Genomic DNA, 12,744 nt, shown 5'->3' on the forward strand with positions numbered 1-12,744 from the left:
CACAACACCGAAGTCTCTTGTATGATCACACCTCGGCCAAATTTTGTGGCGCCACGCCTGCACCCTCGCCCGCTGACCACCCGCGCCCCCCACACTACGCTGTCCCGGCCAGCAAGACCCCCGCAGTCTCTGGCAGCGTGGCCGCGAGCACTGCGCCAAGCAGATTGGCGACGGCGACGCCCGACGCGATGACGGCCATCGGCCGGTCCGCGTAGACCCAACTGGCGGCAGGCACAGAACCGAGCAGGAAGCACAGCCGCGCGATGGACGCGCCGAGCCCGCGGCTCTCCGTCGGGTACAGCTCGGGGCCGGCGATGCACATCGCCGAGTTCGCGCCTATGGCACCGCGGCTCACACGCCTCGCAATCCTGTCACGCTCACGCCAGCGGTGCGGCTGCGCCGAGGGCGCGCCGGTGACGCACGAGCGGGCAAGCATGTTCGAAAGGAGCACGCCGGTGGAGCCGGCGGCGAGCGGCGCGCCGGCGAGGAGGGAGACACCCGCGAAGGCCATGCTCACGACTTGCACGCCGCGGCGGCCGCCGAGCAAGCCGAGGGGGCCGCGAGGCGTGTCGACGGCCATCTGCACGAGCAGCGTGCCTGTTCTTGAGTCCTCGCAAGTATGACATGGCATCGTGAGCTGTCGACGGCCGGCTGCACGAGCAGCGTGCCGGGCAGCTCCATCGAGCAGATCAGCGCCTGCTGCGCGTAGTCGAAGCTGCACTCGTTGGCGGAGCTGCGCGTCGCGAGCGCGTTCATCAGAAAGACGCCCGACCAACCGAACCCGCCGACCAAGTTGCAGAGCCAGTGGTTGAGCGTCTGGCGCCGCACGCCGCAGATTGAGGACGAGGTGAGCACACCGCCGCCGGTGGTGTGCGGCCTCTTGACCTGCGAATGAATATTGTTGATTAAAGCTGTCGATCAAGCTGTTAATTAGCCATAGGCCTCGCGACCTGCTCGCCGACAAACGTCTTGATTGCGGCGCGCGAGAGTCGCGTGTCCTTGCTAATCGGCACCACGCGCTGCGACGTCCACTCCACTGGCGTCGGCGCGCCCTCCAGGCTCCGGCTGCCCACCCCGTCGGCAGAGGAGCCACCTGCAGCCCGGCTCTCCGTGCCGATCTGCTCGGCGCTCAGCGGCGTCACGCGCGGCGCCACGGCGGCGGGTCTGGTGCCGGCCCCGGCCCGTCCCTCTTCCACCGGCAGCAGCGGCTCGCTCAGGTCGCCCGCCGCCGCCGCCGCCGCCGCGCCGCCACTGCCTTTGCCGCCGCCGCCGCTCTCGGCGTCGGCGCCGCCGTCGGCGGGCGTGCAAGCCGACGGCTCGGCAAACGGCGTGTACGCGCGGGGTCCGCCCCGCCCGCCGCCGTTGCCACCTTTGGTCGGGCTGTGGCGCGGCGCCGTGGCGGAGCGGAGCAAGTGGAGGTTGGCCTCGCTCGAGCCGGAGCCGGAGCCCGAGAGGCGCGCGGCGGCGGTGGCGGCAGCCGGCTTCTTGTGGCGCGGCGCGAGCAGCTTTTTGAGGTGGTGTAGCGCGCCTCCGCGGTTGACGCTGTCCATGTGGCGGAGCACCCGTTTCGCCTTTGAGCGGCGGCCATGGGCGAGCAGCCAGGAGGGGGACTCGGTCACGCAAGGCAGCACGCACGCCGCGAGCACCACGGGCATGCTCGTCACCAGCACGAGCCGGCGCCACGGCACAGGCAGAGGGTGTCCACCCTTGCCTCCGCCTGCGTCCGCCTCGTCGTCCTCGGCGGTGACGGAGAGGACAACCCACGCGAGCAAGACGGTGAGCAGGGTACCACTGGCCCACGCCCACGCGACCGAGTTGAGTGTGCGGCCGCGCGCCGCCGACGGAGAGAGTTCGGCGAGTAACTCGAAGGGGCAGGTGGCGCCGCTCAAGCCGACGCCCACGAGCGCCTGCAGCAGGACGAGGGTGCCGAAGGTGGGCGCCGCTGTCGACGCGAGCCCACCGACACTCATGATACAGATGGCGAGCAGCGTGGCCGTGCGCCGCCCAAAGGCATCGGCGCATGCGCCGAAAAGCGGCGTGGTGATGCACGAAGCGCCAAACGACGCAGAAGCAATCAAAGCAGCGGCGTCGGGGTCAACGCCAAACGCAGCGCCGGCGCACGGCGGCAGAAAGGCGAGCAGGTTCGTCTGGATCGACTGTGCCACGACAAAGAGGCTGATGGCGGTGACAGTCCAAAAGTGGAAGGAGCCGCAGCCGATGGCGTCGAGAGCGGCATCCACGTCGAGGACCGAGGTGCTCTGCAAGTGCTTTGGAGGGGTGGGAGCCGAGGCGGCGCTCGTGCTAGCCTTGTCCGGCATACACGCTATACGCGTCCACACTCCGAGAGCGTCGCGATAACGATCCAGCCCCCCCGGAAAAAAATCCTAGGTGCTGACTGCACTCCAAGTGCTCCAAGTGAGTGCGTTCTGGGGATGCAGAGCGTGCAAAGCGGCTAGGGATGAGGTCGCAAAAGAGGCGCGCGAGGCAAGGAGGAGACGCGGGGAACTGAAAGACTGGGACGACTGGAAACAAGAAGACAGTGAGCCACCACAGGCGTCGTTGGCGCAGGGGACACTGCGCTGGGGGGTATGCCTAACTTTGGTGCTTTGTGTGGGTCGCGTTCCCTTGGTAGCTGTGTGGCTGAAGCCCTCGTGCCGCTGGCGTGCCCCCTCCAGCGGCTGGCCCCTCGAGACTGTCGGTGCTTGGCGGGAGGAGCGGGGGAGAGGGAGGCCCGGTGGGAGGAGAGGGAGAGGGAGGCCCGGTGGGAGGGGAGGGAGAGGGAGGCCGCCTTGGGCTCTTCTCCTCCCCCCTCCCTGGGCTCTTCTCCTCTCCCCTCCCTGGGCTCTTCTCCCCTCTCCTGCCTGGTACTCTCGGCCTGATTACCGGAGCGTCTGCTGGAGAGCAGACGCTGGGGGGACACTCACGCCCGGAGGCGGTACGCACGACCCGGAGGCGTGGGGATGGGGGGGCACAATACGCGCCGCCGCCGCCGTGCCGCCTTCTCCCGCTTTGGCCTCCCCCAGCTGCTTCTCCTCAAATCAACCTGTGAGCTTGCGAGGGCGGCGGGGGTGGGAGTGCTCTCGGGCGGCGTGTGCGAGCGCGCGCGGCGCGGGATCTCTCTCGCGAGGGCACGGAGGGTCGGGTGAGTATCGCTCGCACTATTTCACGTTATATGAGGCGCTGCCCCTGACTGCCTTTGCAAGAACCGCCAGCGGCGGTGGTTGAACCGTTCGCGGTTCGAGCCGGGTCCCGGTTCGAAACTCGCGTGGAGGGTCGCTTCGCGGTAGCGAACGCGGGCGACGCGAGCGCGTGCGCGGCTGCAAGGCGAGGCGAGGCGAGGCGCAGGCGCGGCAAGGCGAGGCGGGCGGCGGCGGCGCGCGATCGCTTCTTTTGCTCGGGTGAGGCGTGGCGAGCGCGTCGCGCGGTCGAAGACGGCGCACGCTGAGAAGTTCTTGCGTTGGTGACCCACCGCGGTGGGGCAGCGAGCCAGAGCAAGAGCGACCTGCCGCATGACGGGTAGACCGCATGACGGGTAAAAAGAATTTGCGAGTCGCGGCAGGTGGAACCGCTGGCGCTGGCCGCTGCTGAGAGTGAGGCTGTGGGTGCTCGCGCTGCACATCACCATTCACCTACCTGAGCTGCGTGCTCTGCTGCTCTGCTTTTGGGGCTGGCGTGCTGGCTGCTCGGTGTGTGTAGCGTGTAGCCACATATGGCAACACACATGCCTCTGTACACACTGTCCCTCAGGACGCACCTTGTAAATGTTAATGGATAATGCCGCCCGGGAACAACGTGACATACCACCACGACCGGAGTTCCACAATCATCTATATCTATATCTAGCCCACCCCGCTGGGTGTGGTGCGCGGGCACGTCGGTTGCCCCAACATCGGCGGTGCGCAACGCCCTCTGCCCGGCACCCCTTCAGTTCGCGGCTTGCCACTCGCGCAGCACCGCCGACGGCGGCCACGTGCGGCGCGGGAACGGCGCCGGCCCGCCGAGCCGGCTCTCGAGGTCTCGCAGCCCATCCAGCGAGAGCAGGAGCACCTGCAGCCGAGAGTCGCCGAGATAGGCCGAGACAGACCGAGCATCCCGAGGGGGTGGGGGCCAAGGGGTGTGCCCCAGGCGGGAGGTCTCGAGGTCTCGAGGTGGGTCTCTCCTTGGCCCCCGTCGGGAGGACAGGTGTAGTCCGTATCGCGAGCGAGAGGCGGGAGGCGCGGGAGGGGGGGGGGGGGGGGGGGGCACCGAGTGCGACACCAGCTTGAGCACGCTCACGTCCTTTGCGAGGCACATCGACACGCCCGGGATGTTTCTCGCCGCCAGCCTCGCCGCCGCCTGCGGACAGCCTCGGACAGGTCTCGGACAGGTCTCGGACGTGTCTCGGACGTGTCGTGGACATGTCCCGCGCCGCGAGCCTCGCCGCTCGCTCGGCTCCCACGCCCCAGAGGCGGAACGACACCATCCCATCTCTCCCCACATCTCGAGGCCCAAGAGGCGGAACTTCTCCCCGCACCTCCCCACACCTCCCCACACCTCCCCACACCATCCCCATCTGCCCCCCCCCTCTCGCCTGCGACTCGTCGCTCCGGTCGTCACCTGCGCAGCGGTCGTCACCAGGCGCGGCGGGAGGGCGGGTGAGTAGCGAGGACGGCCCGGCCCCGAGGTGCCCGCGACCTGTCTTGGGATGCTCCTCGTGGCTGATCTCGGCGGATCTCGGCGGATCTCGGCTGATCTCGGCGGATCTCGGGTGATCTCGGCGCGGCCTCCAACGAGCAGCACTTTGTGCCCTCCGCCCGCGCGCGTGTGCGGGAGCGAGAGGCCGAGCCGCTGCAGCCGCTCGAGCAGCGCCGACGTCTTCGGCTCGTCGAGCGCCAGCCGCCCCACCAGCAGCAGCGCGCTGCGGCGCAACTTGTCCGACAGCGCGACCTTTGTCCCCGCGTCGACCACGCGCCGCGGCAGCGACATCGCAAAGTCGCGCCGCTGCCGCGGGAAGGCGACGCCGCCGCCGCGCCATTGCGGCGCGCGGATGGAGCCCTGGCGCGACTTGCCCGTCCCCTTCTGCGGCCGCGGCTTGCGACCGCCGCCACGCACCTCGTGCCGTGACTTGCCGGCGCGGTGCACCTGCTTAAGCGCCGCGTGCTGCGCGACGACGCAGCGGTGGACGAGGTCGGGCCGCAGCGGGAGGTCCCAGACGTCGGAGCGGAGCAGCGCGATCCCCGCGCGTGCGTCGGCCTGCCCCGCCGCCGCCTCCCAGTCGCTCACCCACGCCTGCACGTGTGGCTCGGCGGTCGATGGCACGAGTGGAGCGAGCCGCGGCTCAAACGCGTCGTCCCGCCGCGCGTTGCGCTGCTGAAAGGGGCGGCGCACCGCCCACGACCGCGCGCTCGACGCGAGGCCGCGAAGTAGCCGCCGGGGGCAGGTTTGAGCGACATGGCGCACATATGCCATCCGTGCAGATTTTCTTTATTTTCAGTAGTAGTAGAGTTTAAAAAAAATTTTTGGGGCTGGCGCGGGCGACTTACGCATGCTCCCGCCAGCCTACAAGCCGCGGCGATGTCGCCCGGCGCTGGTGCCGGTGCTCATCGCCCCGTTGCTGCTCGCGCTGGTCGCATTCAACGCCTTCACCGTGGCCTCAGCCCGGGCACGCCAGCCACACGAGCAGCCTCGTCGGCAGCACGAGCCCGCGGTACCAGCGCGGTCGATGCCAGCGACGCGGTCTCCGCCAGCTGTGCAGATGCCGGCACCAGCTGCACCTGCGCCAGCGCCAGCCGCACCTGTGCCGGCGGCTCAGTCGGGACCGCCGCCGCCGCCTGCGGAGAGAATCCACATCGGAGTGTCGACGGACGACAAGCAGGACGCGGCGCTCGTTGCGCTGATCAACTCGACGCTCACGCACAACCCGGGCGCCGACATCGCCTTCCACGTCCTCGCACCGCAGCAGGCGCACGGGCGACTGAGCCACCTGGACGAGCTCTTTCCCGCCGCGACCTTCACGCTGGCCACGCTGGCGCCCTCCGGCGCCGAGGCAAAGATACGGTCGCGCCTGCGCGCGCTGCGCGGGCGAGAGGCGTGCGACGGCTGCGGCGGCTCGGAGGACGCCGACCGCTCACCCGACGACGAGAGCGAGTACCAGCGCTGGGCGGTCGCGTATCTGCCGATTCTCTTCCCGCGGCAGCGCCGTCTCCTCTGGCTCCACACTGACGCGCTGGTCCAGGCCTGCCTCCACGCCCGCCTCCACGCCTGCCTCCACCCTGCCTCCACCCTGCGCCGCTGCCGCCAGCGTATATGCGCCGCTGCGCCGCCACCCCGCCTCCCCGCCCCCATGCTGCAGGCGGACCTGACACCTTTGTGGCGCACGCCGCTCGCCGGCAAGCCAGTGGCGGCGGTCGAGGACTGCTCGCGGCCGCTGGAGGGGCTCGTCAACCAGTCGCTGCTCGTGCAGCTCGCCGCCCCGTCCCAGGCGCTCGACATTCTCTGAGACACCACCGGCTGTTCTTATGCAGATCGCACGCGAGATGCACATGCACATCCGCCCCAACCAGGCGCTGTAGACTCTCTGTATTGATCACACACCATTCGTTGTCATGCGTATCGCGCGCGCGCACTCGCTCGCGACGTATGCACACACGCCCCCTCCCAGGCGCCCTCCGGCTGCTCCATCGACCTCGGCGTCCTCGTGGTAGACTTGCGTCAGTGGCAGGCCGCCTCCACCCTCCCGCCTCCTCCGCAGCCCCACCACCGCCTCTCTACCACCACACCCTCCTCGCCAGAGGACGGCCCCACGCAACGGACGCCCCCACCCCACCACCACCACACAGGCCCTGGACGTCTCCGCTCGCGTCGACTATTGGGCCACCATCCACGCGCGCACGCCCGACGCAATCGGCCGGATCTTTGCGCAGCCGCTCGACCCTCGCGCCGCCCTATCGACGGCGGTGCGGGGCGCGTACGTGCGGCTGGCGCCGCGGTGGAATGTGTTTGGCCTCGGCCGCCGCGCGTACACCCCGCCCGAGCGCGACTATTGGGTGGCGGAGTGGCGACGCGCGGGGCTCGCTGACCCGTTCGGCGGTGCACCCTCGCCGGTTCGCGCGCTCGCGGCGCCGCGGGGCGGCGAGGGCGATGGGCGCATCCTCCACTTCTCGGGAGGCGACAAGCCGTGGGCCGGGAACGGCAGCGGCGCGCTCTGCCCCTCCCCCACCAGCCGCACTGGGCTGAGCAGCTGCGCCGCCGAGTGGCCGAGAGCCACGGCGCTGCCGCGGAAGAAGAGAAGGGCGCCGAGTGAAAAGGCGAGGCGAAGCAACCAGGCGCCGCCGCCGCCGCCGCTGCCACCGCCGCCGCTAGAGCTGCGCAGGGCTAGCGGGGCCAGGCGAGGCGCACCCGCTTCCGCCAAGCGAGCGGGAGGCAGCCCGGCGACGGCGACGGCGCAGGCTGCTGGGAAGGGCGCTCTTTCGTCGAAGGACGCTGCGCTGAGAGAGCTGATAGACCGCGAGTTTGAGTGAAAAAGGGGGGCGTGAGAATCTTGGTTCTCCGGGGTTGTGCGCACAGAGAGGGGAGAATCTCTCCCTCTCAAAAACAAAACTCGTATTTTTGACACCACACGCGCCTGCGCCGCTCTGAGAGGTGCGTGGTGGCCACTGATAGAGTACTTTATCCGTAGAGTGCGGGCGTGCGGCGTGCGGGCGGACCATGCATCACAGATCACAGATCACACACAGCGTCAGCGACGCTCACAACCTCCTTCTCGTGAACCGCCACGCAGCGGGGCGACCCAGGCACGGGGACGGCGGACGCGCTTGGGCTTGCCGCTTCCGAATCGCCGCGCGGCCCGCGCTGCGCGCATCTGACGCAACCAAGCGCCACGGCTACTCTGTACAGGGGCACCCCCCACGATCTCGATCTCCGCACACCCTCCGTGGGAGACAGAGCGAAGACTCAAAACGTACAAGAGAGTCGCACCTCCAGCGGTCCGGCGGTGTCGCAGAACCCCAGGGGCCACGGACATCCGCGGGCATATTCGCGGATCGCGCACGCACGGGGGTCGCATGCATGTGCGCAGCGCGATTATTCGCGCGGCGATGTGTGGGGGGCACTAGTATAATACGCTGTGCGCAAGCCTGCGCTCTCGTCACAACCTCGTCATCGCCGGCGCTTTGTGTTGACGTCGCCTTGCTATGCGATGTTTTGCACAATGCCGCCGTTAGAAGAGCGCCTCGATCGCCTTGTTGGCCTTGGAGATTTCGCGATGCCCGAACTCCTTGGCGCTCATCCATGCATAAAACGCGCGTACCCCCATGTCGTCGAAGCTCACTCGCCAAATGTTCTCCGACATGTACCGCGCGTGGTTGAACACGGCGAAAAGACCGAGCACGTCGACACCGCTGTTGGGTGAGGTTCAAGGGGTGTCAGTTTAGGATGGGGAGGGGGGGGAGGGGGTCGGGATCGTTGGTGCGCAAATTAGGGTTTCCTGGCAGTGCGGATGCCCCACTCGCGCCACGCCCAGTCAGGCGCGAGCGGCCTGGTCTCGCCCACCGCCGCCACGACATCGTCCGATCCTGCACGCAGAACTCGAAAGTCTGTCAAGGGATGCTCCTTCGCCGACTTGCTCTTCCCGCCCCACCACCAGGGCGACGCGATGACTCGAAGCTCAAGCATGGGCTCCAGCTCCACCTCGCCGTCGAACGGCCACGAGCGCCGCACCCACCGCGAAAAGACGAAGCGCTTGGGATGGGGCCTGCCCTTGTCGTCGCGCCAGGCCTTGATGACGCCGTACTGATAGAGCGGCGTGCCGTCTGGTGCTGGCGGCACAGGCGGCCCGAATGCCAGTTCCGACGAAGCTAGCTCCGCCTCAACAGTGCCAGGGAGATCTCCTACCTTCGATGCGCGCAAATAGGCGAGAGCCTGCCCATCGGTGTGGTTGCCCAGGTAAAACGCGCAGCTTGTGGAATCGCAGACGACTGACAGCCTCTGGCTTGCTGTGCACAGAGCCGCGGGCGCCTCCGCTCCCTTCTCTCCGCGGTATAGCGCACGGAGCCGAGACCGGCTCTGCGGCTCGGTGGCGGCGAAGTCGTGGCATTCCACCGCGGAGGGAGAGGCCTTGCCTCCGAGCGCCACCTCCTCGATAAGGGGGTTGTTCACGGAAAGCCCTTTTAGGGACTTGATGCTTTCCTTTGTGTCCCAGCCCCTGCGGCAGGGGTGCGGGTTTGGCTTTGCGCGGCCGTGGCGCGGTCGCGGCGAGGAGGGGCGCGCGCACCACAGGTAGGTTCCGGCCCGCGTTGTGCCGGCCAGCGCCTCGGTCACGCCTCCATCGACAGAGGCCAAGTAGTCCGTGTCGATCATCTTAGCCCCAATCGAGTTGTCAATCGGCGATATGTCGACGAAGCGGTCCTCGCCAAACGGCGCATCTACCCCGACCTCCGCGAGGCGCTTTTGGTCGCGCAGCGCCGCCTCGCGACGCTCTTCATAGGGTGACGAGGTGCCGATCGTTCCCAGCAGGGAGCGGAGGACGGGAGAGCCGCGCAAGCGCGACTGGACCTCGCTGGCGAGCCCGTTGAACGGCTTTTTGCCGCCCATTAAAGGGATGGACGACCTGAAAAGGGAGGGGGCGTGCGTAGGTGGTGGCCTGGCGGTGTGGCGGAGAGGGGAGGGGGGGCGGACGACCAGTCCACTTCGACCGAAGGCCCCAGAAAGCGCAACATCGGGCTGACACGACCCTCGCAGACCATCGAGGCGGCGTTTTCGCGCACCAGCGGCTTCATGATGTTGCTGATGACGGCTTGCACCACCGCAGGCTCAGTGGTGCCTTTGAAAGCACCTGCCATGTCAGTCGCTTGGGCGTGGATAGGGGTCCGATCTTGGAATTAAGTAGTACTACTAGCACCTGCCATGTCAACGTGGAAGGAGTCGATGCCGAAGTCGCCGTCGCAGATGTCGATGGCTTGGCCGTCGAGATAGCGCAGGTTGGCAAAGATGGTCATGCTGCCAGAGAGAGCGATTTTCGTTCGCCCCTCGAAGAGCGTCACGCCAGCAAGTCCGCGGACTTGAAAGTTGGCTTCCGCGACGGCGGAGATGTCGTCGATCGCGATCTGCACGCCGTCAGGCGGCTTGGAAAGGTCGCCGACCGTGCGCCAGAAGGTGTCCTGGGTCCTGTGCCACCTGAGGAGAGCAACACGTGAGGCAGTTAGGAGGGGGAGGAGAAGTGCAGCTGGCGGGAGGAGCAGCTCTCACTCGTAGTCGTCCCAGCAGAGGCCTCCACGCACCTTGACGCTGCTGATAGACGGGATGGTCATGTTCCAGACTCTGGTCTCTCCGCCGGGGACGGAGATCGCGATACGCGGGAGGATGTCGTGCTCGCGCGTGTAGGCAGCAAATGCTGTCACCGCGTCAAGCGTCAGGCTTGAGATGCCGCCCTGTATCCACGAGTTCGCGCCCTTGCAGTCGCTGCGAAGCGGAGCGGCAGGCGCAGATCGTTCGAGGAGACTGGAGGACGGCGCACACGCTTTGAGAAGAGCACAGCCTGCAAGGATGGCGAGCACGCTCGAGATCTTCTTGAGGTGGGAGGTCGCAGCCCTCACGTTGGCGGTCTTCATCGGCGCAAGTCTGAGGACCAACGAGAGTCGACGATGCAGGGGGCACCGTCGGTTGTGATGTCGGAGCCACGCAACCTGGATTGCGTTTTTCTTCCGGGTTGTTGGCCTGAGAGCAGCAGCAGTGCTAGCAGCGCCAGTCCGCACCTTGTCGAGCCTGTCTGCTGTGAGAGAGAGTTGTTTTTGTTAAACTCTTTTTGGGAGGCGGGTTACAGCGCCAGGGAGGACTAGGACGTACGTCGACGTGAGAGGAGAGAGAGAGAGATTTTTGAAAAAAATCTCTTCTCGACGTGCAGCTGCTGCCTTCCAAAAAGAGTTTAACACTTCTAGTCCGTGCACTCGACCGCCCTCGCCGCAGGCAAGCTCATTCACAATCTGCTCTGCGATTGCCGTGTGAAGAACGACTGAGATGCGCTGCTTCTGCAGCCCCAGCCAATTCTTGGTGGTCCATGTCACCTCATCGAGGTACTGGGCCCGCGTCAGCTTGTTCTGCAGCAGGGCACGTTCGCCGCCTTCCAGAGGATCTCGCCGACCCCCTTCTCGAACCCACCGAACGACTCGAACAGCAGCAGCTGCACGTCGACGTCCTTGTCCTCCCTGGCGTAGCGATACTCGCCGCCATAGGACGGTATGCGGCGGTCGCCGCCCACCACCCTTCCCCCCTAGTATGCCAGCGACCCGTCCCCTGCCCCCTTTCGCCCTTGTTTTTCCTTTCCCCCTCCATGCCCTGGCCCCGGTACCCCTCCTTCCCCTCCCCCCCCCCCCCCCCTCTCCCTCCTCGCAGTAGGGCCCATGCCCAACGACCATGTTCCGGTAGACCGCCTCGGTGTTGCCGAAAGCGACAAAAGCGCCCTTCCGACCGTGCTCCCCGCTGCTGCTGAGGGGGCAGACGACCTTGACATCGCCGGAATAGTGCCTGCCGCCCCCGCCAATGTTGCACGCGTCCGCGTCGGGTTGTTTGTTGTAACTTACTATGACCGAGGTGGTTTGTCGGAGCTCCATTCGCACAGCTGTGCCCCACGCGGCGCGTAGGGCGAGTATGAGGCGCTGAAGAGTGTACTTGTGTTTGATGTTGTGGCCCTGCTGCGGAACGTTGACAGCAGCGTCGCCAAACTCGTCGTGGTACTTCTTGTTCCGAGTCTTCTTGCCCGCCGCCGCGGCCTGGCAAGCCACGTCGAGGGGAAGACCCAGGCGGCGCTGCACCGTTGTGGACCACCGTCGTGTGAAGCGCCGCTGCCGCGCTGCGCCTGATGCAGGAACTCGTTCTTGGACGTGAACTCGGCGAAGGGCAGCAGCTGCTTGGCCGGGTGGGGACGAGAGTATGCGGCCGGAAGACCGCCCACCCAGCCCCTCCTCGGCACACCCCGGCAGCCAATGTGACCGGGGGGCGGGTAACGTGTGTCGTGTGAGTCGTGTGTGTGGAGAAGTTTACCACGGCTTTACGTTCACCTTACCTTACCACAGTTGACACTCCCACGCGCCACTCATGCCCTTCTGCACGCACACCGCGTGAAAACCGCACGTACGTCCCCGCGCGCACGCAAACACGCGCAGCGCGCCAACGCAGACTTTGTGCTGGCGTCCCATGGCGGCTCCGAGCCGCCCGCACCAGCTGCGCGCCTTCCGCCGGGGCTGGCAGGCGTCAAACAACCTGTTAGTTAGGTCGTTCTTGCGCGCTATGCGGATCCAATGAAGGACGCAAAGGACGCAAAGCTAGCGCCGCTTCGCGCACTACTTGCGCGCCGTGATCACGCCAAGCGTAGCGGCGACCGTGACGGCCACGGCAGCGGCGACCTCGAGCGATGCGATTGGCTCCACCACCTGGTCGAGCGACGGAGCGAAAGTGGGCGACGGGGCGGGGAGGAGTGGGGACAAGTACAAGTGACATAAACTTGGGACGGGAGAGAGGGCTCACCTCGCCATCGATGTAGTGCATCGGCTTGGGGTTCACGGCCGCCACGACGAGGCGGCCGAGGGAGGGGCAAGCCGCCTCGACGAGCGGGACGAGGTACTTGTTGCGCGCGACGACGGCCGCACTGTTGTACGAGGTCGCGACACCGTCGACGATTGGCCAGCCGCCGTGCATAGTGAGCGGGCTGTGCAGCCCGTCGGCTACGACCTTGGTTATCTTGAGGACGGGCGCCTGCAGGAGGGGGGGGGG

General features: G+C 67.2%; 2 protein-coding genes across 2 annotated transcripts in view; both read right to left on the bottom strand.

Moving 5' to 3' along the window:
• Positions 1-94: 94 nt before the first annotated feature.
• Positions 95-4,965, bottom strand: EMIHUDRAFT_463437 (hypothetical protein; the record flags this gene model as incomplete). The annotated part of the gene is made up of 6 exons (XM_005778227.1): positions 95-580; positions 625-885; positions 951-2,306; positions 3,955-4,047; positions 4,246-4,335; positions 4,780-4,965. 6 exons carry the CDS (start codon positions 4,963-4,965, stop codon positions 95-97), a joined length of 2,472 nt encoding a protein of 823 aa, XP_005778284.1.
• Positions 4,966-12,314: 7,349 nt separating this feature from the next.
• The window catches only part of EMIHUDRAFT_206048 (hypothetical protein), a gene marked incomplete at both ends in the record, with an annotated part of 7,904 nt that continues 7,474 nt past the window's right edge, over positions 12,315-12,744 (bottom strand). The window contains 2 exons of the mRNA XM_005778228.1: positions 12,315-12,404; positions 12,499-12,726. Coding sequence (XP_005778285.1) covers positions 12,315-12,404; positions 12,499-12,726 — 318 coding nt within the window. The remainder of the gene's footprint in view (positions 12,405-12,498; positions 12,727-12,744) is intronic.

This window comes from Emiliania huxleyi (assembly GCF_000372725.1).
Source record: "Emiliania huxleyi CCMP1516 unplaced genomic scaffold EMIHUscaffold_25, whole genome shotgun sequence".
NCBI lineage: Eukaryota > Haptophyta > Isochrysidales > Noelaerhabdaceae > Emiliania > Emiliania huxleyi.